The following is a 27,559-nucleotide window of genomic DNA, read 5'->3' as shown; positions in this document are numbered from 1 at the left end:
AGCCTGAGGCCAGGTGACCTATGTGTATTTAAACATATAGGAGAAATGCACCTCTCCAGACAATTACCTAATGTTTCTAATTCCTTTAGGAAGAAAAACCCAGTAGTCATTTTTATCTTCTAAAGGAAGATTGTCTTATACTGGTATTAAAAAATGCTCTTTGGTATCACAATTATTTATTATAAATATTCATTAAGTAAGTACTTTTAAATGTGTAACCTCCCAGGAATTTGCAGTTTGGAAAATTGTCCTATATGTTTCTCTATTTCCCTTATGAGTAATTGTGTTTTCACTGAAATCAAGTGCATTCTTTAATTTTGGCAGGAAAGAGAATAGCAATGAAGTAGATAAAATAAACTGGATAACCTTTTTTTTTCTTTTTGAGGAAAAGGCAAACAATTTTTAAACTGCCTTATTTAGGTATAATTTGCATACCATAGAAGTCAGCTATTTTAAGTGTACAAGTCAATGATTTTTAATAAATTTACAGAGTCATGCAAACACCACAATCCAGTTTTAGAACATTTCCATCACCTCCAAACATTCCCTCAAGCCCGTTTGCAGGCAATCCCCACTCTGATCCCAGACCCAAGCAATCACTGATCTCCTTTCTGTGTTTATAAATTTATCTTTTCTGGGCCTCTCCTATTAATGAAATCATGTAAAGTGTACTCTTTTGCATCTGGCTTCTTTCTATGATAATCTTTTTGGGGCACATCCATATTGTAGCATATACCAGTAGTTAACTCTTTTTTATTGCTGAGTAATATTCCATATCATATACCGCCTTTGTTTATCTATTCACCAAGTAATAGACATTTAAGTTGTTTCCACTTTTGGGCTATGATGAGCAATGCTGCTATGAATATTCACATACAAGTCTTTGTGTGAACAGATTTTTTTTCTTTATTTCTCTTGAATAGATTCCTAGGAGTGAGATTGTGAATAAACTTCTAAGCCTTTTTTTTTCCCCCAAAACATAGACTATAGTATGAAAATAACAAGTTTGTCTGGTTAGCGTAAGGAAGGCATAGCAGCCTTTTCTAAACTCCCAGGTAATTTGCTTATTTTGGGGAATAGCAGCTCAGCTATATTCTGACATAAATTTCTGTACAAGTGCCCTAAGTGTTAGCTGAAAAAAGTACCAAGTAGATACTAGTCATTACATATATACACTAACTTGTGCTTTAGTAATATTAGTATATTACTTTTATTTAAAATCTATTATAAATTTTTAACCAGTATTATTTTGCTAACCCAGTTGTGCAACTTTAAATTTGGGGGGGGGGGGGCGTTTGTATATTTTATGGTACTATATTTGTAAAAGTTGAATTTTTTTTTCGTTTACTAAATAAAATCACGTTTTATTTACAAATCCATTGAAAAGTATAGTTATCTCAGCCTTAGTATGCTAAACATTTACAAATCCATTACCTCATTATTCTAAATTTGATTATAAGTATGTTTGAAGAAAAATAAACATTAACCTGAGAATAAGAAATCTTAGTACCTTCTCTAATTAGAAGATATAAGATACCTGTTATATGGAATATATAAAGTGCTCTATACCACAAGTTTTGGCATATATATACATTTTTAAAGGAGAGTAAGATGGATTAATTTAGATGTGTTTCCTGTTTATGATCTTTGTGTAATTAATTTTTACTCTTGGGTTCAAAATGTGACCTAAATGGATGTTGTTGTTATTGTTTTAAACTAAAAATTCAAACTTTGTATGATGGGAAATTCACAATTTAGGCAAATTATAGAATTATTTAAATATTTGTTTTCATAATAGATATGTTTTCTATTTTAGTTTCATAGTTACTGTTTTATATTTCAAAATATGAGGCTATTTTATATTTACATAAAATTTTTTCTGTTGGTAATTTAAATATTCTTAGATTTATTTGCTTTCCAATGTTTATATTAGGCTAAATATATTTGATAAATTAAGATTGTAGAATGAAACTCACTAATGATTATGTAACCGTTATTTTATGTTTATCATGTACATTTTAAGAAAATCAAACATATATTAAATCATATGTTGAATATGGTATTGATTAATCAGTGTTTTAATTTCCAAGATAATAGCCTTTATAATTCTGTCTCATTTTTTGCATTAGTGATATTTTCATCACACATATTTACTTTTGTATTTTTTTATAACATAATGATACATGTGTACATTCTTAATCTAGTTTTAACAGATTATTCAGAGCAGTTTGTATGAGCTGAATTACAGAACATTTTAAGTGTTATGTGTTAAAATATAGAAAAAGCAAAACACAGTGATGTTTTAAATTTTATGTGTTGTCAACACATTTTTTCTTAAATAACTATGAATATAGTCTGTATATTTTAAGAAATATCTTTATTTTTCAGTGTTTCAGGAAAGCAGTCATTTATCTCTTAACAGCATGTATTCTAAAAAAGTGAACTATAATAGAAGCTATCTTCCCTTAAAATGGCCAGTCGTGTGAGCCATAATGTTCATTGATAGTAAAATCAATAGAGCATTGATTCTAAGCTTAATCCTTGGAGACTGTTGTTTAGAGTGGCAGACATAGCTTAGTAAATATCTGGTTCTGTTTAATGTGTTCAATGCATGAGGTTTTGCTGTCTTGAATTTGGCTGTACACTATATACAACTTGTATGTGGGGTAGAAACGAGTAGCTATTAATAGATACATGGCATTTCAACAATGATGATGATAAAATATGTGGGATGAGATTCATAGCTATGAGTTTAGTTATGTTTTCTTCCAATGCAGTTTATATCTAAAACAAATTTAATACTTATTAATGCTCTTGGGGAATTGTCACCATTTCCTGAGATGTCCTTTATTAATAACCACTTTTCATAAGTTATTTCATGGGACAGATTAGCTGGAAATAGTGATTTTTATATTCACCTTTTTCTCCCTGAACAAATCTGGAGTAGAATATAGATTTAGAATAAGTTCAGAATTTAACACTCATTGGCCTTCATTCAAATGTTGTAATCCTGAAACCTTTTTGCCAATCCATTTCTAATTTAAACTGAGTCAGTTTATACAAAGATAAATTTAAACAAACTTTTGAGGACAGGAATGATAGTTTTTGATGAAATCATATTATTTTATCTTGATATTATAGTGTTCAAGAATTGCTATGCATATTTAAAAAGGAGAATATTTAACATCAAATTTTGTCTGGTCTAGCTACTACACAGCCATATTTTAATTTGTATACTCTTGTACACTACACATTGCCTTTTAAGAGTTTAGTACTAATTAATGTCTTTTGCTTTGAACACTGGTTATTCTGATCTGCCATTATTATTAATAATCTAAGTTGATCTAAATGTTAGGTTTTCCAGATTTGCTAATAAAATATATTTTGAATTTGTAACCAATATTTTTCTACTGAAAAAAGAAGTTGCCTATAATAAATCCTTTGCTTATTTTTTTTAAGCATATCTCCAAGGTATCAATTTAATAACTATCAAAGTAGCTACTGCAGTTGTTGCATTTAAATTGATTTACATGTCAAGACTGGCAGTTTAGCAGCTGCGCTATTATTCCTAGATCGGTCAATTTACTTGAGAAAAACCTACTACTGAGTTCTACTGACCTGCCTGACAATATAGGCCCTATTTCTATTCCTGTAATTAGGCCTGCGACTAACTCAGAATATTTTTAATTAAAATATTTTGGTCAATGTGTTGCACCAAATTAGGCCTTTCAGTGAAGATTTAATTCGAGAAATAGTGTGATTAGAATATTTAATGAGTTGTGTTCAATTAAGATTAACAGGTTGTGTGTTTTGAACATACAGTGTTTGTGTGTGACCATTTTGAGTTTTACAATCATAAATGTTACTCCTGATTTTTAACCTTAAAAATATTTGTCTTTGTAATGGTCTGACAGGTAAATTTCAGTTCAGTTGAAATTTTATTCTAAAGAAAGCTGATTTAAAATGCATTACTAGGAAAGCTTTTATTTGTTAGGTTCTTTCCCTCCAGCAAAGCTGAAAATGAGGAAATTGCCACTTAAATGTTTACAAATAAACAGTTTTATTGAGAAATCTGACATAAACACTGGTTGTTTCCCATCTCTTTCTAATTTGGAAACTTTTTATCCTTTAAAGGAATTTGAGCAATACAAAATTAAAAGGTACTCATAGGCTTCTAATCATGAAGAAGCTTTGATAAAATAATATATATAAATATTTCAACCTTGAACTATAGTACAGGGTTGGAAATAATAGCACTGACTAGAAAAATTTATCCTGAATTCGATTCAATTAATATATAATTCATGGTAACAAACAGAGCTCTTATCTTGATTTTTCTTCCATTGAGATCTTTCCTTTTGTTGCTGACTTCTATGGTGGGGTCTTTACCGCAGACTGTGATAGAGAGGTAGATTATATAGCTCCTTTAGTTTAGTTGTCATTCCAGAAGTCACATCATTGGGGTGCTGTTCAACACAAGGTCTAGTATCCACAGTATATCACTGTGTATCTTTTGGAAGGTTGTCTGTGACTGTACTATATACAGTGTTTTGAATTTATAGACCATTGTAATGCTAATAATCTACATAAATCTTACATATTTTGGAGAAGTTCTTTTGTCTTTCCTCTTTTTAAATATAGGCATAAATTAATTTTTTTGCTTTTATTTTAAACTTCCCATGAAAAACTGTTGTATTTGCTACTGTAGGTATGATGATATTCTGATCAATGGACTTCCAGATTGGCGACAGCCTGTATTCTACTACAGGCGGGTGAGAAAAATGAGCAATGCTGAGCTGGCATTACTTTTGTTCATTATTCTCACAGTGGGTCATTATGCTGTGGTTTGGTCAATCTACCTGGAAAAACAACTGGTAAGTATTGGTAATAAATCAAATGACCTAGCCTTAATTTTATATGGAATTTCAGACATTTTATTTCTCAACTGATAAAAATTTCAATTTTTCTATATATACTCCTTATCCTAAAAGTTTTCTACTCAGTATTTAGTGTTTGATGTGTTTCTAAGTTAAGAAGAACCCGTGACATAAGAAAAAAATCCTTCTTTTTTAAAAATGTGGCATTTGAGTTTGTCATAAAATTTTGTGAAGGCCCAAATATCTAGCTGATAGTTAGAAGGTAGAGTCACATTTTCTTAATTGTCACCTTCCAAACGGAAATATTTTTTATGTAAAAATGATTTTAGAAATTTTTGTGTCATATAAAGAATGTTTACTTTAAAAGGTTTTAACTAAATACAAAACTTGAAATGAGTATAATTTTATAATTTCAGAGATCACTTGGTTAAAAAATTATACTTTTCTTATTTTAACATACCATTACATAGTTTATTCAGCTCTGGATTTTTATTTATGTGCTAAAGATAATCAAACATATTTATCAGTATTCATAAATTAGCATCTGTTTACTCATTCTTTTTGAAGTGACATTATTAAAGTTGGATGAATGAGAAAAAGTAAGTTGAATGCTTTCTCTTCTTAGAAAACTTTGATTGCTATGGAGATACACATGACTGACAGTGCTGAACTTCATGTATGTTTAAGGACTGGATGCCATGGCAACAGTTATTGTTAAAGATTGATGATTTTACTTAATCATGTTGGACCCTACATACATTTGCATAAATGTTCTTCTATAATGTTTACCCTTCACAGAAGACTCTTGATAACATTTGAAGAGTACATGTTAATGATAACCTGTAACCATAATTCTTTCCACATTAAGGATGAACTGCTTAGTAGAAAAAAAAGAGAAAAGAAAAAAAAGACAGGCAGCAAGAGTGTGGATGTATCAAAACTTGGTGCTTCAGAAAAAAATGAAAGGTGGGAGCATATAAAAATATTTTGTAATTTGAAACTGTTTTAAAATGTCTTTAATATTATTCAACTTAATATATATACATTCATTTCAGATATGTAATATTTACATCTGTAGTAGGTTTTTTAAAAGATTAGTACTGTGCCATAGTTTATGAGATAAATCCTAATCTTAGGCAAAAGTTCCACAGGGTTTTTTGCCCTTGGAAAGTGTTAATAAATATTTAAGTAACCAAACCCCCAAATTCTTGTCGTTTGAAATTTTTATACTGAACTTTAGAAATTAAGTATTCCTAGAAGAATCTGTCACTTTAGTGTTTAGCTCAGAAGTGACAATATGTAGAAAGGCAGTGAAATGCAGTACACTCAAAGATACCATTTCTAATATTGATTCATAAAAAGAAGTAAAGGGTTTAAATAGTTCACACAGCAGGGCAGGAACTGGATCAATGTGAGATGGAGATCAGAGACTATTCTGTCTGTCTTCTGTTCTGATGACATCAGTGAGTAATGCTTCAGTGAACTGCAAATGACATTAATTTTTATGTATTGGTTTGTTTATGCTACAGTCTTCATATCTGCTTGTCAGCACTTGGGAACACTCTGATGATGTTTAGTCTTTTATAGCTGAAGTAATCATAAGGTTTAAGAATTCATTTTGCAGAACTGATGAAAAGTCCAGGTTAGAAAGAGGGCTTTTGTTTCTTTATCTTTATAACTTGTTTAGGAGTCTCCTTCCCCAAAATCTTAGCTTAGATTGATTCTCTTAGTTGCTATACATGTTGCATTTGTTGTAACTAACGTATTTCATGATAAAATACCTCAAATGTAGTGATAACTGTCATAAGGATTACATTGAAAATTTTCTTCGTACTTTTGTTGAAACAGGCATTCATAACAGAATTCGTGATCTTTATAAAAATACTTGTCTCCCACCTTTCTTTCAATATTTTGCTGCTTTGTTTTTGTTTTTGTGTTTTCCCCTTAGATTACTGACAAAACCACAATGGCATGATTTGCTTCCATGCAAGCTGGGAATTTGGTTTTGCCTTACACTAAAAGCATTGCCTCATCTAATCCAGGTAAAGTATACCTCTTTCATATAATATTAGATGCTTTCATTTTAATTATTCATGAAATAATTTATGCCCATGTCTGCTATCTGAGTGCTGATATACAGTGGATGCTTTATAATGCTGATTGAATTGATATAAGTGTAAACCTGTTTAGAATAGTTCTGAAATTATTTAGGTATCTATTCCTATAACTGTCTCTTACATTGCTTTTAGAACACCTTAGAATTCCAAGACATTAGAAAAAGGAAAAAAATACTATCATTAGGACAGGTAGAAGAGCAATAAAAATTTAATTCACTGTAATCATTTAAGGCGTATCCAGAAAAGAACAGGACTCAAAGAGCCTGTCACCCATTATTTTAATAGCATTTAAGAACACAGTATAAAAAAAAAAAAAAACCTTTACATGAACATTTGTGTAATTATGCAAAAATTATATTGCTTTCCATTTTATTTGCAACTTTAAGAGGAGTGAGGTATTTTATCTTATATTGGTAATCAGTTTCTGTTGCTAGTCAGTCTTGATCAAACAATAGAATGTGGGTCTATATCATATTATGGCAACTTCTCTTATTTTTTTAATATTCAACATACCAAAGCAGATTTTATTAAATTATTGCTTTGCTAATATTAATTATTACATCTGGTTAGAAAATTCCCAACACATAAACATAACATTTAAAAGTATATGTAATAGTTTGGGTGTACAAATTTTGAGGTTAAGTTGTAATTTTGGGGAGGAAGTGTTTCATTTCAGAAAATGTTTAGAAAAAAAAGAGAGCCAGATAATTCCTACCCAGTTCTACCCACTTCTTTTCACATATCAGAGTTGTTCTTCCTAATCATTTAAGAAAATGAATCACTCCAACTTCTGCATTTTATTCTCTTTCTTCCTCGTATAATAAAAATTTTATGTTAGAAGGGAAAATGAAATAAAAATCACTAGTGTGTTTCTTTCTAGGCTTTGTGAAGTTATTTACCAGTCTTCCTTCAAAATAGTTCATCTTAATAGTTATTGCTTACAGATTCATATATTTTGTTTATATCTAATAGAGAAAATTACAGTATTTTGGTAATTTAAAAGCTTTTGTTTATAAGTTGTTTAGCATATTATTTATTTGAATAAAAACCCACAATCCTTGTATGCTATGTATGTGTCTTAATAAGAGAGAGGTAAAGTATATTTACCATACCAGTATGTATATGAGAAAATGTGACCAAAAAATATTTTAGGACATGTATTTTCATGTTTTTTTAAGAGTGGTTTTTGGGTTTTGGGTTTTGGGTTTTTTTGCTTTAGAATCTGCAATAGGCAAACCAGAGTGTAGATGAATTTATAGTCATGAGGCAGAGTAAATAGAATATCACATAAAATGTCAGTTGTCTTTGTAATTTTAAACTAAGCCATTTGAAACAACATTTATTTGGTAAAATTAACATATTTCCTGGTTAGCATGCAGAGTGATTTGCAAAAATAGAACTAATATATTAAGATGGCTTAGATTTATAAGTTATTATTTTAAATTATCTCCCTGTGGTATCTAGAGCTAACATTGTGTTGTCTCACCATACATTTTTTTAAAGTTACAGAAATTAGGAATTTTACAAAAAAATTTTAGTCTCTTTAGAAACTCTGCTTTCTTAAACTGTTGGATTGGTTTGAATTTTAAAGTTTTTACTTACTTGGTGATACCTGTTGCTTTCAGTTTTGAGATGCTAGGCATTAGATTTCTAAAACCTTTGTAAATCTAACTTATAAATTTTGCTGTAATTTTTTTCTTTCTGACAAATTCATTCCAAGAAGAAAAATAAGATAATTCTCCTTTTTTTTTTTTAAGCAAATACTTGGTATTTTAATTCTGCTTCGAGGAAGTAAGATTTGTTTTTTTTCATGTTCACTAACAAAATAATATAGTAGATTCTGATACAAACTGTGAAAGTGAAAGTATTGCAGATTGATAAACATAGAAAGCTTGAGCAAAGCAATACTGAGTAGTTGCTTTTAGGATTAGATTTTCGTCTCCTTTTTTTCCTTCAGTCTACTGTAACCTTTGTATTAATTTATCACCCATAAAATTGTGTAATGGGAGTACGTATTCCTTATCCACAATACTAAAGTTTTGATGTGATACTTCTATGAGGTCTTAAATAAGATATTTATGAAATTGAGAAGAAGCCCTCCTTACCTAAAGCAGTCTGGGTTGGTAATTGGTACAGTGGCCAAAACGAGCCCTACTAGAGCTCTAAGTATAAAAAATGATACATATGACCTTAAACATTTTAAGCATGTACTTTACCTTTATTCACCACTCTTGTGATATAGGGCCATTTTATTTTTCCTTGCATATACTGCATCTATAATCTTGGTTTCTTTAGGGACAAACTTCTAGTTGATTTCTTTAAAGAAGAGTTAAACTAGACTCTTACAAAGCAGTATAATTGTATAATCCTTACAGAGTTTTATGATTTCCCGTCTTTCATAACTGACGGACTTCTATCTAGTTAACAGCATTTTTAGCAACTCTTTTATTGAGCTTCCCAAAGCATCTACTTGGTTTTCATAGAAACAACTCTCTTTTTCTACTTACTTTTCACCTTTTTTTATATAATACTTAAGTTGAATCATATAATTACAAGTATCACTGACACAGACAAGTTTAAGAGCTAATACATCCAGCTCCTATTAAGCATTCAGAAGTTAGATAAGCAGGTATCAGTTAAGAGAATTTTACTTCTGTGTGTGAATCCTTTGACTTCTGTGAAATTCATTAAAACTGGTCTTCAAGGATTCTGTATAAGTATGGAGCTATCGGATAAGAAGGAGGGTCCAAACTGAAAGTGGGAGACTCAGAGACTTCCAGCAAATGGCCTTTACACTAGCCAGATCTGTACTTAAATTTTTCCTTGTCATATCAACAGCTCTTCATCTCCAACTTCGTTCCTCCTATTCTTCCTCTAGATACCCATTCCTTTATTGTACTTTATATACATAAATGGTTATCCAGTGGGAGTTGGAAAAGTGGCAGTTCTGGTTCAGCTTATGCTCCTAAGTTCACTGTTTATTACTGGGCATCTAAGATCCCTAAGAAAACTTCTTATTACCTGATTAATTTACCTAAATTATTTTCTATCCCTCCGACAAAAAAGTACAAATGACAATATATACATCAGTATTTGATGTGTAAAGCTTCTGCTAAGTTATATATTTAGAGAAACAGGTTAGCCAGTTCAGTAAAAATTTATTAAACATATATCAGAACAAGGCACTATTAACGGGCCATTGAGATAATACGCCTTCTGGGACCTTATAGTCAGGTAGAGATTATAATACATGAATTAAAATAATTAAAATACAATATGGTATATAATCTTCACATATGTAATATAAACAAAAGACTTCTGTAGATGATCAGATGAGTAAGATTGTCTCTATTTAGAATGACCAAGGAAAACTACAAAGAGGAGCCACTTGAATTGAGTCTTGAAAGATGAATAGACCATTGACAGTGAAGTGCCCACTTTGTGTACTAGGTAGTATACAAAAATAGTTTCATAGATACAGTAATTCCCATACAATCATTCTGCGTTAAGGCTGAAAGAGCCCTAAGAAAAACATTATACAACTGCTTTTTATTTTTAAAAAAAGGTATCACATAGCCCATTACTATCATCTAAGCCTACATCGCAGCTCTCCAAACTCTGTATATAACCATTCAGGAATTTATACTCTAATAGATAAATCTGATGTGGGGAATCTATAAAGGACATTTAGACAGAATAAAATTTATTGATTAGACAGCAGAGTATTTCCATCACACACATCTGTCAAAGACACATACATAATGTTAGGAGTGGAAAAGTTACAGTACATAATGGGCAGAAAAGACCCAAAGTTGTTCTATGATCAGACTGGGTAGAGATAAAGGTATATCTTTGATAGCTTCCTTTGCTTTTCAAGAACATCCTTATTATCTCCAGCTCTGGGTTTTTTTTCCTTTCCTTTGTTCCGAAAAAGATAATGGGAAAATTATAAGAATTGATAGACTAGAAGAATGAGACCAAAAAACTAAAAACTATTATACTTGATACATATAAAATATTTGATAATGTTAAATAGATATCAAACATTTCCCAGATTGGAAAATATCCAAGGAAAGGTGTATGTATTTAGCAAAATGTATACTTCATATCATTCATGTACCCACATATGCAGAAAAGTAAAAAGTCAGATGAGAAACCAAAGTAAAAAAATGTGGAGAGTGTTTGTAAATTGATGAGTAGAAGGAAGGTTAGTGTGTGCATAGAGCGATGAGAGAATATTAGGGAAAAGTTAAATGCATGACTATACGCAAAGAAGTTGGGAAAACTTGAGAAAATGTGTTTAGTGCAGAAAGCAAATGGAATGATCAACAGAAGACATGGAATATGAATTAGAATATAGCAAGGAACTTGGACTATATCAAGAGAGGCATTGTATACTTTGAGCCTAGAATTTAATTTTAACATTAAAAGTTTAGCCCTAGTGACACTTGTATCTTACCAGTGTGTTCCTGATCTCATGGTAGTTTCAAAGGGAATACACATTCTCTTGGAATCTGACTAAACCAGTCTTCCGTGTTGGCTAATTTCAGCCTATAATCCCAAGAAATTTTTCTAGCCTCTTTGGAGGATATCCAAAATATCATCTCTTGGATATTTTTTGATTTATCATATATGTTCTGAAACATATAACCATGAAAGTAGCAAACAATTATTGAAATATACTATGTGCATATTTTCAGTTTAACTGTTATAACTTAAGTTTATTTTTGTCAGTGCCTGTCTGTGTTGGAGTCTCATATATTTGGGCCCATAATAATTTAGATTGGTAATACCACCAATTTCTCATATATAAGATCAGTAAGTGCCAAATATCCTAAGCGATTACCAGTCTAAATCATGGTCTGTTCATAGTTCTCTACACTTTCTAAGATGAAACAGGTCTTAAGTATTCAGAATTTATTTGCTTAATAGCTTGATCCTGTGGGAATTCAACATTCAAGTTTCTCTTTAACTGCTATGTTACATTTCTCAGTTACATAATTTGTGAAATATAGAATTCCTTTATGTGTGCATTGCCTAAAGTTGTCAATTTTTGCCATTGTTAAGTCCCAGCCCCATCTTTTCTCACTACCAAGCTGATCTTATGTGAACACAGTTAAATTAAAAATTATTGTAGGAAATTTCCAGCACGCATAGCTCCACCCCTATCAGGATTTGTAGGTTGCCTAGGAACAGTGTCTGAGAAAATAGAGGAATCTTATCTATAGTACTGTGGCTTTTGCCTTAAAAAATAAAATGACAGTTGCCTAAGAGAGTATTGGAAATATTATACTTTATAGAACTATCTGTAAATGGAGGCGTCCTCCCTCCCAAGAAGCTTCTCCCATGGAAACTACAGCTGTAGACAAGCCTGGAGGTCACCCTCTGTACAGTCAGGGCCCTTCCTTTCTAGCCCCTTTGCTTCTGCTTGCTGGGGCTCTGTCAGAAGCCAAATAAACAAAACATTCACAGCTAATTAGCAACGGAAAAAAGCTTCTAAAAGGCTTTGAGGCAATTGTAGCAAGCTGAGTTGCCTGTTCTCCTACTCAGAGTTAAACACAGATTCTCCAAGGGATGAAAAAGTTTACTTTTAGTCCTCTAAGAACTTTTTTAAAAACTTTGCAGACAAACATACTTTATGTAGGGAGTATGCAAACAAATGAAAAGGGATGGAAAAGTGCGTCTGAAGTTTTGTAAGGCTGAAACTCTACTGCTACAGAAGGATAGAGAGAGAAAGGAAAATCGGAAACACCTCCCAACAGAAGACAAAGATTCCATTCCTTCTGCCCTCTGAAAGGGGGGCGTAAGATACAAGTAGTAGGAGGTCCAAAGACAGACCATAAAGTAGAGTTTTGTAGGTTATTGCTAGATGTAGAAAAGATTTAAAAAAACACAAAATGTTAGGTAGGATGTTAGAGATATATATTCTCATTGATTCCATATTTTATAGATAAAAACTTAGGACTCAGATTGGTGAGGCAGTTTGCTCAAAGTGACACAACTACTAAATGGTAGAAATGAAACTTAAAGCAAATGAAAATAAATATTAAAATATGAGACATATAGAAGCTGAGAAAGAATAAATTTTCCCAATAGTGGGATAACCAGCTAGATAACTACTTTATACTGAATGAGTAAGCTGTCTGATCTTAAAGTTTCTACCAGAGTATTTAGGCTGATTGTAATTATTATAAAAGTTATAGAAGGATTCTTGCGTTGAGTTGGAGCTGAATAGATGACTTCTGTAGTCTCTTCTGTTTCTTAGCCCAAGTGGAAAAAGTAGCTCTTAGCCTTATATCTCCTTGAATACCACTGACTCAGGAGAGGAAGGCATAGCTCCTGGGTTTTTGTTTTATTTTTATTTTATTACTTTTTTGTGAACTCAGTGTTTGTACAAAAATTTGGACTCTTATTCAAAGTCTACAATTTAAAATTTTTCCTGTGTTCTTCATTGTAATTTTATTGCACATTATTTGTAATTCTGAGATTGTAGTTTAAGCCAGGGGGAGAACAAAACTTGATACAGAGTAAATGACTGTGTGAGCAGATTGTCCGAAATGTACCTCTCGTATTTTCCTATGTTGAAGGTTATATGTAAGCTTCAAACGAAAGAGATTTGTGCTGGCCAACAGTCAAAAAAAGAAATGGAACATCCTTCATCTCTTTTGTAGTTACCTGTCCTCAGAGCACTTCCATGTTCCTTAGTCCCATAGAATAGGTGATAGCAGTTCACTGCTTGTACCACTCTAGATCAACCCCCTTCTTTCCTAGGTTTTCCTTCAATTGTTTAATATTTTGAACTTTATATGGAGAAGTAAAAGTAAACTGAAACACGGCAAATAGCACTAGCTCAGCATGTTATTTTATCACTCAAATGAACTATGTCAATAATGTTAAAAGAAAAGTTTTTGATATGGATATCCTCCATCTCATAACTCACTACTCTTGGAAATACTACATCTTCAAGGCTTACATAAATGGTCTTCATCATTAGGAACCCTTTCCTGATCAGGCCAGTTGAAAACTCCCATTGTATATGCTCTGTATTAACTTCATAGCACTTATTTTTTGTATTATAGTAAGGATAGACTATGGCAAGGTACAGATCATCCTGAAAATCCAGTGGCTTAAAATTTTTTTCTAGTTTATGCCACTTGTCTATCACTGGTTGATAGGAAAGAGGGCATTCTGCTCTAACTAGCCAGGGCATTCTGCTCTAACTAGCCATTCAGGGACTCAGAACAATGACGTCTTTACCATCTTCCAACCGTACCCACCTGGAACATGTGGCCTCCTTCCTCACGATGGATGAGTAGAGAGCTGGAGGATTGTACGAGTTTTTTGATGCTTTGGTTTGAAATGACACATGATATTTCCATCCAAGGCCCATTCAGAGTTAGTGCCATGATCTCACCTAATCTCAAGAGGACAAGGAAATGTGGGGAGAGAGAATGTTGGGTGAGCTTCATTCTCTCTTCCAGTAATTCATTCAACAAATATTGAGTGCCTATTTATTATTATGTGCCAGGTGCTCCTCTAGGCCCTGGAAATACAAAAAAATAAAAAATAAATAAAACACAAAAATCTCTGTTCTCTCGTAGGTTATATTCCAAATTTTGGGTTATTCAATTATTTTTACATATGCCTTAAGGGCAGCTGCTTGTCTTATCATATAATCTCCATATATCCTAACAAGGTACAACATATATAATAGTGGTTCAGTAAATAAGCATAAATAAATATAACTGCTTAATGTCTTCCTGTGCAAGAGCCATGCTCTACAATTACATACAAAGGATACTCATAACATGCAAATTCTTAAAGTTGGCTGTAGTTCTATAATGTAAAATCAGTTCCCTGCTTGATATCTATGTAGACAAGCTTTGAGCCCTTCGAAAAATTTTGTTAAGTACTAGGAGAATTGCTTCTAAAGTAAAAACTTTTGCTCATGTTCCATCCATAATGATTATAATGTAAGCTCCTCGAGGATTGGAACTCTTTCTGTTTGGAACCATGTAAATCCCATAGTTTTAATACAATATTACAGAGCTAAACCTCAGCGGTTCAGAGCCCTGATTGATTAAAGTAAGCATTCATTCATTCACGGAATATTATTAAGCTTCTATTATGTTTCAAGCAGTGTCCACAAAGATTGATAAGATGTTTATATCTATAAGATATTCTAATTTTCTGTGTGTAGGTAAACTGGGGCTTATTCTGGACTCAAAATGAGACTTTATTTTCTCTACTTGACAATTATATTGACGTGAATTAGCCACTCATGAAGAATGGGGGGGGAGTTTGAAAACAACTGCTTTTCTTTTTTCTCTTTTTTCCCCTTTATTTTTTTATTTACTTATTTTTTAATTTAAATTCAATTAATTAACATATAATGTATTATTTGTTTCAGGGGTACAGGTCTGTGATTCATTAGTCTAATATAATACCCAGTGCTCTTTACAACACATAATCTCCCCAATGTCCATCACCCAGTTACCCCATCCCCTCACCCCCCTCCCCTCCAGCAACCCTCAGTTTGTTTCCTAAGATTAAGAGTCTCTTATGGTTTGTCTCCCTCTCTGGTTTCATGTTGTTTCATTTTTTCTTCTCCTCCCCTATCATCCTCTGCCTTGTTTCTTATATTCCACATATCAATGAGATCATATGATAATTGTCTTTCTCTGATTGACTTATTTCAGTTAGCATAGTACCCTCTAGTTCCATCCACATTGTTGCAAATGGCAAGATTTCATTTTTTGATGGCTGCGCAATATTCCTGTGTGTGTGTGTGTGTGTGTGTGTGTGTACCACATCTTCTTTATCCATTCATCTGTCAGTGGACATCTGAGCTTTTTCCATAGTTTGGCTATTGTGGATATTGGTGCTATAAACATTAGGGTGCAGGTGCCCCTTCAGATCACTCCATTTGTATCTTTGGGGTAAATACCCAGTAGTGCAATTGCTGGGTCATAGGGTAGCTCTAATTTTAACTTTTTGAGGAACCTCCATACTGGAAAACAACTCCTCTTATTCAACCCCTTTTGAATACGTGATTCTCCCTTAGAATATACTTTAAATAATAGCCACCTGGTCTCTTCTTGAATATTATCTCTAAAGTCAGTCTCTTTCATTTTAAGGTAATTTAAATTATTAGAAAACTCTTCTTTATATTTATCCAAAATCAAAATTTCTGTCTCTGGAACCATTTATGGTGTTACACCATTCTCTCCTGTAATGACCCTTAAGATATTCTCTGATAGTTATCAGGTTATCTCTAATCTTCTTATCTCCATTCCCTTTTAAGAAATAGTTTCAAGCTTCCTCACCATTTGATCACTTTCTTCTTAAAGTCTTCCAGTTTGTCAGTGCACTTTAAAGTATGGTACACCAAACTGCACACGAGGAGGGTGGGAACAATGTAGAGTGTTGAATGCAGGAGAGCTATTAGAGATCATAGGTTTCTTAAAGAAGTAAGCCTTTCTGGAGTAGGCATATTGTAATTACAGTTTGAAAATACAAGTAAGATATGAAGAAAAGAAAAAGGATGAGGAACATTTAAATAAATGCTTAGAAATGGAGCAGAGGGAAGAAAGGGTTCTCGGCCTAGAACAAAACGTGAGTGAAACTAGGGAATGTGTTAAAACTCTTGGAATTAGGTGGAGTAGGTTAAGGTGATTAGGTGCATAGTGATCCTCAGATGAGTGTGATTTTTGGATCAAATGGGTAATTTCAAAGAGGGATTTTAGTGGACTTCTGTGCTGTAGCAGGAAAAAGCACATTAGCAGAGAAATACTCAGATTTGGTAGGACCAGTACGAAGAGGCTACTATTACCCAATAAAAGATTTTTGCATGGAGACAGTACCAAAAGTAAAGAAAATCATGTAAGCAAGAAGATATAGGATTCTGCCGGAGGAGTTTTGGTGAAGTATGAAGCAGAAAAACTCACTCTTTGTGGTGCAGAATATGGTTTTTGGTAAAAGGATGAAGTTATAATCAAAATAGGTAACATATAGAAGGCCTCTGGGTAAGATGTTACTCTAAGTGTTTCCCATTTATCAACACTTCAGTCTTTACAATAGCCCTGTGATTATCCCCATTCCTGAATGAGATAATTCACCCAAAACTAAGTGAAGTAATTTGCTGAATGTTATATAGGCTACAAAATGGCAGAGCTGAGACCTTAATTCAGGTAGTCTGGTTCCCAAATCTGTCCTCTTAATCACTGTATTTTATCTCACTATACTGTACTATGATGGTTGATTTCAACCTACCTTCTTTCATTATCTCATGAATAACTTATCTGTGCCCTTTTTTCTTGCATGGTGCCACCTTTCCTACTCCCTTCAAGGGACCAGTGCCTTCCTGACCTTTTCTTTTCCCTACTATTAAAAACTACTGTCTGCAAAGAAGCTAATAAGCGCATTCATTCATTCATGTCAAGGAATAAATGACTGATATGGCTTAAGGAAAATAATAGTATTCCAGGTTGAGTTTTTTAGGGGTACAGGGAATGTTAAGGGGCCATATATCCTTAATCCAAAAGTATATATGGGCTAGGAGGATAAGTATGTTGGATGCATGACTTTCTGTACCCTTCAAATGATATCATTATTTCACTCACCCAGGGCTTATGGAATCCTTCTGGTAGAAATGAGGTAGGAACATAGAAGTGAGAATGGGAGAATAGAGCTAAATCTTTATTATATTGATCCAGTGATTTTAGAAATACCTCTTATTTACCTAATTCATTATTGGGTAGAAGAGTTCTGATATAACCCCAAGAAATATAGACTCTAAGAATATCTGTAACTCCTAGACAGTCATAGATGAAAAGAGAAAATTCTATTCTAGAGTTTAAGTGTTCATGCATTTCCATTTGAATCAAGGTAGAGCCAAGAATTTATTTTGTTCCTTTATTTCCTTAAAAAATAAAACCCTCTCAGATGAGTCCATGATTTATCTGCCCTAGGAATCTTAAAATCTGGGAATGTTACCCTAGAGTTATCCTTGATACCTCTCTTTTTCTTATTCCACATCAATCATCAAGCCCTTTCATTTCTTTCTTTACAAGATTTCTCATATATTTTGATCTAGTTCAGTTCAATGAATATTTATTTTGTACATGTTTTATGCCAGATACTGTACTCTGGTCATACAAGTACCCCTATCTCAAATTTCTCGTTTTCTGGGAGAGAATATAGCCTGATACAAGCAGTCCTAGAAGTGTGCTTAAATACAAAAGCAGTATACAGCAGAGAATTACTCTGCCAGGGAAGGTCAGAAAAACTTGCAAAGGAGGTGATGCTTGAATAGAGTTTTCAAGGATGAATAAGAGTTCATCAGAATAATGGCAGGGCAGCAAAATATTCTAGTTGGAAGGCAAAGCATAGGCAAAGACATTTAAAAAAAAAAAAAAAGCCCAATGTGACCTGGCAGCTACAAGTATCTTGCTATATAATGGATGAAGTTTGAGTCAAGAGGTAGTGGAAAATTACCTATTCTGTTTTTCTCCTTGTTGGGATCTTCATATGTCTAGGGCATCAACTTGTTTATGTCCGTGTTTGTGATTATTGAAGCCCTAGTCTTTTTTCATTACTCTGCTAGAGTCTTACCTGTGTGCCACTCCTTGAGACTTTAGCCACTATATTTTGACACCTAAGTATTTGTCCTCAATCCCCAACTCTCCATGATAGGAACTAATCTCTAAGTGTGGTGGAAGGAGGAATGACAACTTCACTTGTATCTACATGATCATATAGGTTTCATAATCAGATTTGCATATGATAATTTTGAAAATCTTTTGAAGTTAAGGGACTAATATGAAAAGTGTTAGTACTTCGTTAGTCACAGTAGTATAATTTACTGTACCAAATAATTTAATTCAGTTTAGCAAGTGTGTTTTTCTGCTCTTTGTCCATGCAATAGCACAATATTGAGAAAATAAACAGGGGTGGAAAACAGGAAGAGGAGTCCTCTCTTCCTTATCTAAGAGAAAAGACTTTACTTAAATTTATATTCCTGCAATTACTAGCCTTAATAAATAAGCTCTCTAAGAGAGAAAAATCATAGAGAAACATTTAGTTTCTTCTGTTCATCATAAAATTTAAAAACATAAACAGAAAGGAAGACTTCTTGTTAAATGAATATACTGCTTTAAAATGAAATCATGTGGAAAATAGTGTCAAAGCAAACTGATTTTCATGTTAATTTATTTGTAACTTCTTTTTTTAAGGATGCTGGGGAGTTTTATGCTAAATATAAAGAAACAAGATTGAAGAAAAAGGAAGATGCATTGACCAGAGCTGAACTTGAAACACTTCAAAGTGAGTTTTAAACATTGTCTTGCTGTGTTAACAATATCATATAAAACTGATTATTTAAATTTGGATTTTCCCTTAAAGTCAGCAGTAATTAAATGTTCTGTGCTTTCTTTACCATCCTCTAAATAGAGTTACTTCCTTAATGTATTACTATATTAGTAATTACTGAACCACCCACAGTTCAGTATGAGAGGAGAGATAAAATCAACATGGGGTCATAAAGTTCCTCAAATCCAGGAGGCATCCAAAATCCAGAAAGTCCTAAAATACTCCAGTGCTGTAGTTGTCATTGATATTTAGTGCCAAGTCTGTCCAGTTGATCACTCAACTTGCTGTAAAACAGTAGTAAATGGGAAGCCTGAAAATATCAAGGATTTTTGTTTTGAAAGTCTTTGTTTCAATTAATCAGTGTATTGTTATAACATGAAAACCCTTGACTAAATTATCAGTATGTTGAAAAGAAGTCTTCTACTGAACACTAAAGGCAGTTCTTGCTGATTTTAGGAAAAGTTGAATATACAGTTAAAGAAGGCATTTCCCCAGCCCTCGTCTTCTTGTCTAATTTTGCCCTATCTACATCTTCCCCACATATATACACTCTTCCCTTTACTTTGCTTTATTTTTATTCAGAGCATTTAACACTACTTAACATTAATTTATTTGTTAATTTACCATCTGGTTCTCCCAATAGAATATAAGTTCTATGAGGGTAGGGACGTGATCTATTTTGTTCACTGCTATGTCTATCCAAATACCTTAAACAGACCCTGCACATAGTAGGTCCACAGTAAATACTTGTTGACTAAATTTGTGGAGGTGAAATCTCTATTCTTTTAAAAATTCCAATGTGAGTATTTGGGATTTAGACTTCATTTCCCTCCACCTACCTGGATTCCTAAAGAAGTGCATGGTGTTGGGGCACCTGGGTGGCTCTGTTGATTAAGCGTCTGCCTTCAGCTCAGGTCATGACCTGGGAATCCTGGGATTGAGCCCCATAGTCAGGCTCCCCGCTCAGCGGGGAGTCTGCTTCTCCCTCTCCTTCTGCCCCTCCCCCTGCGTCTTCTCTCTCTCTCTCTCTCAAATAAATCTTTTTTAAAAATTTTTAAAAAGAAGTGTATGGTGTCATGGTACCAATATGGGCACAAGAGACAACACAACCATAATTAATAACTGGTCACCTCACACCTATAAATGCACACACATGCACAGCACACATAGTGTTACAAAACACTCAAGTGCTTTTGAGGAGGGTGTACAGTAAAAGCTGTTCCTGCAGCCCATATAGATATAGATGACCCTTGAACAATGCAGGAGTTAGGAGCACTGACCCCCCCACACTGTCGAAAATCCATGTATAACTTTTGACTCCCCAAAAACTGAACTACTAATAGCCTACTCTTTACCAGGAGCCTTACCGAAAACTCAGTTGATTAACACATATTCTGTGTTTTATATATGATATGTTGTATTCTTACAATAAAGTAAGCTAGAGAAAAGAAAATGTTAAGAAAATCATAAGGTACAGAAAATACTTTTACAGCACTGTATGGTATATATTGAAAACAATCTGCATATAAGTGGGCCCACACAGTTCAAACCTCATTATTTAAGAGTCAGCTGTAATTTAGCCAAAGCAAACTGGAAGAGACTGGCTGTGGTATTAGTATACCATGCATCCAATTCATACACTTAATATATAGAAAAATGGTGATAACTATTTCCCTTCAGAACTATTTCCCTTCGTTTTCTGCCTTTACCCTGGCACCAGACAATGGTTTGAGAAGAGAGAAGAAAATTAGGTTCTTTCCAAACTCAGAGTACATTGCCACTACCTAAATGTGTAACTTTGAGGATTTTAGTTTCCTAACTGTCAAAAAAACATGTCGGGCTAGATAATCCAGTATTTCTATTGCTGCTGTCACAAATGGCCACAAATTTAATGGCTTAAACACAAATTTATTATCTCACAGTTGTGTAAGTCAGAAGTCCAGCATGGGTCTCATTGGGCTAAAACCAAGCAGGGCTTTTTCCAGCTTCTAGAGGTCCCCCATATTCCTTGGATTATGTTCCTCTTCCTCCATCTTCAAAGGCAGATGTGTGATGTCTGACTTTTCTTCTGTAGTCACATCTTTCTCTGACCATAACTAGGAAAAGTTCTCTGCTTTTAAGGACCCATGTGATTAGATTAGGCGAATTTGGATAATTCAGGAGAATCTCCCATCTCAGGGTACTCAACCTTAATCACATTTGCAAAGTCCCTTTTGCCATATAAGGTAAAATATTGCCAGATTCCAGAAATAGAATGTGGACATCTTTAAGGGTCCATTTTTATTCCTATTACAATCCCTTGGGTGTCTGGGCAGCTTTAGAACAGGGGCTATTTCTTTTTTATCTTTATGTCAGCAGCATTGACTATGGTGTCCTGGCACCTAATAAATGGATATATTGGATGAATATATGAATTAATGTAATGCAATAATATTAATGAGCACCTATCCTGTATACAACACTGTTTGAAGAAGCACATAATTTAATTCAAAAAGTTTCAACAGTTATAAATACTAAATAATATTCAGGGGTGCCTGGATGGCTCAGTCAGTTAAGCATCCAACTCTTGGTTTCAGGTCGGGTCCTGGGGTCGAGCCCCGAATTGGGTTCCGCACTCAGCAGGGAGTCGGCTTCCCCTCTCCCTCTCCCTCTGCCCCTCTCCCTGCTCACTCTCTCTCTCTCTCTCTCAAATAAATAAATAATAATAATAATATTCAAGTCAACTATGTCATTGTTTAAAGCAGATTTCTATTAAGAGGGAAGAGTTTAGGATTATAGAGGATTACATATTAAGGTATGTGTTGGGGGGCGCCTGGGTGGCTCAGTCGTTAAGCGTCTGCCTTCAGCTCAGGTCATGATCCCAGGGTCCTGGGATCGAGTCCCACATCGGGCTCCCTGCTCGGCGGGAAGCCTGCTTCTCCCTCTCCCACTCCCCCTGCTTGTGTTCCCTCTCTCACTGTGTCTCTCTCTGTGTCAAATAAATAAATAAAATCTTTAAAAAAAAAAAAAAAAAAGGTATGTGTTGGGGAGGAAGGGTGGGAAAATGATTATTATTGTTATATTAAACCTAGGATTGAAACAGAAGCTTATCTTATAGAAATTGTTGAGATAGTTTTAATTATATTGAGTAAATCAATAAATAAATGAAACTCTTAAGTGTACTACTTATGTAATTGTTTTTAAGTATAATTGTTACATAAAATTTTTCTAAGCTTTTTAAGACAAGTCAGAGGAGGGGGGAAAACACATTTACAAGAAAAGAGAAAAATACCAAACTTTACCCAGAATTTACTGGTAGAGTCAAGGTGAAAATACATTTTATTGCTTTCAAAGACACAGCTTATCATTTTTATGTAGCTTTTGTAAAAAACCACCTAATTGTTATAATGTTGGCATATATATTAGAATTCTGTAATAATAATGGGTATGTACACTACCACTTAGAATATAGGGGTTAGACATAAACTATTTATCACAATGTAAGATAATTGATCACTACATAAAAATTCCTTTTAAAGTTTGTGACCATGGGGCGCCTGGGTGGCTCATTCAAAAAGCGTCTGCCTTCGGCTCAGGTCATGATCCCAGGGTCCTGGGATTGAGCCCCGCATCGGGCTCCCTGCTCCACAGGAAACCTGCTTCTCCCTCTCCCACTCCCCCTGCTTGTGTTCCTTCTCTCACTGTGTCTCTGTCAAATAAATAAAATCTTTAAAGTAAATAAATAAAGTTTGTGACCATTTTCACAAAATCACTTGATTTTTGTTCTAAGCGTTTGATAGAAATTTTCAAACAGATTAATAATTCTTTCTTATTTTGTTATTGTCTAATAAAAAAGATGATATAAAGAAACACATTTTCAAATACATAAATATCTGAAAACTCTTTGCCAGTAAAAATATATAGTAATCTTTTAAAAGTTTGAAAATTCATCACTAATTTACCAGTTATTGAAACTCAAAATGGAAAATGTAAATACCAGAAAGCATATTAAAAACAATACTCATACCAGCCATGAGTAATAAGACCTCTAACGCTCATGTTTTTGATATCAGTGGTATATTAGGGAAAGATGATGGTATCAACATTAAGAATGTTAAAGAACAGTCACATTATTAATGATGTCAGAAACTGTCATGTATTTTTTAATGTAGTCTCTAATGGTTTACATGCAAAGAATCTTTTAATTAATTTTGTTAACTTCATTACAGTGTTCTGTATTGTATACTTTAGAATTAATATATAAAAACCCTAAATCCCCCAGTGTGTATTTCATTTGCCCCTATCCTTCTTAATTTTAAAGACCATCATTGGAATACTGAGTTCATAATAACATTTCCATCTGCTTAATTGAGTAAATGCATCTCATGCAGATTAGCAGTAGCTATTTTATGCTGCCTGTTTTTCATGACCTAATTGTTAATCTGCCCTCAAGTCTATCTGCTCCACTGCTGAGATTGTGCTGTATCCTCGGAGGGCCATACCGGAATATACATTGAGTAAGGTGTGGTAGTCTTATTAAAATGGTATATTAGAGGAGGAAATACAAAAAGGGGGATTTCTTAAAAATGAATATCATTGTTCTGGGAGTCTATGCAAAAAATGTGATATCTATTTGGAAAATTTGAGGCACTTATTTCTTTATTACAAATTTAATCAATTTTATGTTTTAGGTTTAAATAAGTTGAATATTTATAAATATGACTTTTTCATTGTTATATGTATATTATATTATACATTCTTTAATTATTTGAGTTTCATTTTAAGTCAGTAGATATAAATTTTAAGTACTATAATGAAACAGCCCATATCATGAATGGGAAAAATGAGTTATTTTATAAAGAAATTGGTTGTAGGGGTGCCTGCATGGCTCAGTCAGTTGAGTGTCTGCCTTCGGCTCAGGTAATGATCTTGGGGTCCTGAGATTGAGCCCAACATCCAGCTCCCTGCTCAGCGGGGAGTCTCCTTTTCCCTCTCTCTCTGCCCCTCCCCTCGCCCCCCCCCCCCCCCGCTTGTGCAGGCTCTCTCTCTCTTTTGCTCTCTCTCTCTGTCTCAAATAAATAAATAAAATATTTTTTAAAAAAAGAAATTGGTTGTAAAGGTGAAATTTTGAATAGACAAAATTGGGGGAAGAAGAATTAAAATTTAGTATTTCCCTTATATTTTTCTCTGTACCTTATATGATTTAAAACAAAAACAAAATCAAGTAATCAAAACTTTACTGTGAAGTACTTCTTTTTTATCTGCAGAAATAATAGTTCCAGACATTAATTATATTTTTCTTCTTGTTTCTTGGTCCCTGTTGCATACCCCAGTGATGGACCTAAGTAGAGGTGCCAAGGGAACAGTGAGAAGGTGGAGAACAGAATATGCCTTTTTGGGGTAGTAGGATGGGAAAACATTCACTTTCCCCAGAGTAAAGCAAGACTGGTTTTTAGAAAACTCAGGTTCATGAAGAAAGGAGATGCTAGTGATGATTTTAAGTTGATTCAGGGGTTGGTGGTGAATAGGACAAGGGAGATAGGGCAGAGGTAGCCCCAATTTAGGTTAGATCATTTATCCTGTGGCAATATATTGTGCTCATGGATGGGAGAATACTGTCTGAGATAACTTACGAGAAAGCATACACCAGTCACTAGCTCCAGTACATTTGGAAACATGACCAAACAGAAACTCTGCCTTAACTTATGAATCGTATTATATAGTGAATCCTAATAGCCCTAGTCCCAAGAGTTTATGTGTAGGCAGAGAGTACCTAAAGAATAGTCTTATTTCCTAGGTACTTTCTTCAATAACAATGAATTTTTAAAATCATGTAGCTCAAATACAAATTTACAATTCCTTCAGCATTTCAAACCATAATGCCTAGGTATGCTTAAGTATAATGCAATCTTAGTTTCCCACTGAAGTGATTTTAAAAACTTTTTATCCAATTGAATATGTAAACATTTATGGCTTTAGAGTAATCTAGTTAAATTTGAACTAAGATTTTATTTAATTAATTTACTTAATTTGGAACTAAAAATGTACTTATTTACTATTATACTTTTAATAAAATAATATGTCCGTTTATAAGCTTCATGCAGGCAGGTGTTTTTGTTTGTCTTGTTTATGGCTGTAACCCCAGAGCCTAGAACAATGCCAGGCATGTGATAGGTACTCGGGAAATATATTTAACAGAGTATATCATCTTTATTTCCATACGTAATGAAATATGGTTCCCATATGTGGTGCTGACACTGGAAATTTTTGCCAAGTCATAAGTACCTATTCATCTCATATTAAGATTTTTTTCCCTTTCTTCATGATTGCTACAATAAAATCACTATATTGTTTCTTTTTTTTCTAATATTTTTTATTGTGGTAAAACACATATAACAAAATCTGCCATCTTAACCATTTTTAAGTATATAGTTCAGTAGTATTAAATATATTCATAATGTTGTACAGCCATCACCCCATTCATCTCCCATAGCTCTTTTCATCTTGTAAAGCTGAAACTTCATACGCATTAAACAGTAACTCCCCATTCTCACTTCCCTCCAACCCCTGGCAACCACCATTCTACTTTCTGTCTCTATGATTTTGACTACTCTAATTATCTCATATAAGGCTGATCATACAATATTTGTCTTTTGTGACTGGCTTATTTCACTCAGTATAATGTCCTCAAGGTTTGTCTGTGTTATGGTCAGAATTTCCTTCTCTTTTAAGACTGAATATTATACCATTGTATGCGTATACCACATTTTGCTTATCCATTTGAATATCTGTCAATGGATACTTGGGTTGCTTTTACTTTTTAGCTATTATGAATAATTCTGCTATGAACATGGATATACAAATAACTGTTTGAGTCCCTGGTTTCAGTTCTGTAATTCTATTTTTAATTTTTTTTAAGTAGGCTCCACACCCAGTGTGGAGCCCAACATGGGGCTCAAACTCACAACCCTGAGATAGACATGAGCTGAGATCAAGAGTCAGATGCTTAACCAACTGAGCCACCCAGGCACCCCAATTCTATTTTTAATTTTTTGAGGAACTAATATACTGTTTTCTATAACAGCTGTACCATTTTACATTCCCACCAGCAGTGCACAATGGTTCCAATTTCCTCACATCTTTGCCAACACTGATTTTCTGCGTTTTTTGTTTTTTGTTTTTTGTTTTTTATTATTATAGCCATCCTGATGGGTGTTTCTTTGGAGAAATGTCTATTCAAGTCCTGTACTCAGTTTTGAATTGGATTGTTTTTTGTTGTTAAGTTTTAGGAGTTCTCTATATATTCTGGATATTATCCCTTATCAGATATATGATTTGCAAATATTTTCTCCCATTTTGTGGGTTGCCTTTTTACTCAGTTGACATTGTCTTTTGATGCACAGAATTTTTTAATTTTCATGAAGTCTAATTTGTCTGTTTTCTCTTTTGTTGTCTATGCCTTTGTTGTCATATCATAGAAATCATTGCCAAATCCAGTGTCATATAGCTTTTGCCCTATATTTTCTTCAAAGAGTTTTATAGTTTAAGGTCTTACATTTAGGTCTTTGATCCATTTGGACTTCATTTCATAGTGGGTAAGAGTCCAACTTCATTATTTTGCATGTGGATATCTAGTTTTCCCAGAATTGTTTGTTGAATTATTACTTTTTTATTTAACTTTTTACTTTGAAATAAAGTTCTAAAAATAGTATAGAGAGGGTCCTATGTGCCTTCCTGAAAACCAGGAACTTGCCATTGATACAAAGTGTGTATGTATTTCTCTACCATTTTATCACAAGCATGTATTTATGTTACCACCATCCCAATCAACAACTACCCCTTTATGATCGCACCCATATCCTCCCGTTCCCCCATTATCCCTAATATCTGGCAACTACGAATCTATTTTTCATCTCTCTAACTTTGTCATTTTGACTACATGATTTAGAGAATATGATTTTGAGAATCATACAATATTCGACCTTTGAGATTGGCATTTTTCACTCAGTTGTTCCATGTATCAATAGTTTATTCGTGTTTATTCTGGTATGGTTGTACCATAATTTGTTTAACCATTCACCAATTGTAGAACATTTTGGTTGTTTACAGTTTTTGACTGTTACAAATAAAGGCTGCTGTGAATAGTCAGGTGTAAGTTTTTTGTGAACTTAGTTTTTATTTATGTGGGATAAATGCCCAGAAGTACAATTGCTGGGT

General features: G+C 33.4%; 1 protein-coding gene across 1 annotated transcript in view; it reads left to right on the top strand.

The window, feature by feature from the left end:
• Positions 1-27,559, top strand: part of DNAJC1 (DnaJ heat shock protein family (Hsp40) member C1) — a 233,776-nt gene that overhangs the window by 74,908 nt on the left and 131,309 nt on the right. Inside the window, exons 4-7 of the mRNA XM_036082728.2 lie at positions 4,709-4,874; positions 5,746-5,843; positions 6,826-6,919; positions 19,228-19,318. Of these exons, the coding sequence (XP_035938621.1) occupies positions 4,709-4,874; positions 5,746-5,843; positions 6,826-6,919; positions 19,228-19,318 (449 nt within the window). The remainder of the gene's footprint in view (positions 1-4,708; positions 4,875-5,745; positions 5,844-6,825; positions 6,920-19,227; positions 19,319-27,559) is intronic.

This window comes from Halichoerus grypus, chromosome 6 (genome assembly GCF_964656455.1).
Source record: "Halichoerus grypus chromosome 6, mHalGry1.hap1.1, whole genome shotgun sequence".
In the NCBI taxonomy this organism is placed as follows: Eukaryota; Metazoa; Chordata; class Mammalia; order Carnivora; family Phocidae; genus Halichoerus; species Halichoerus grypus.
This window is presented reverse-complemented; position numbering and strand designations above follow the sequence as displayed.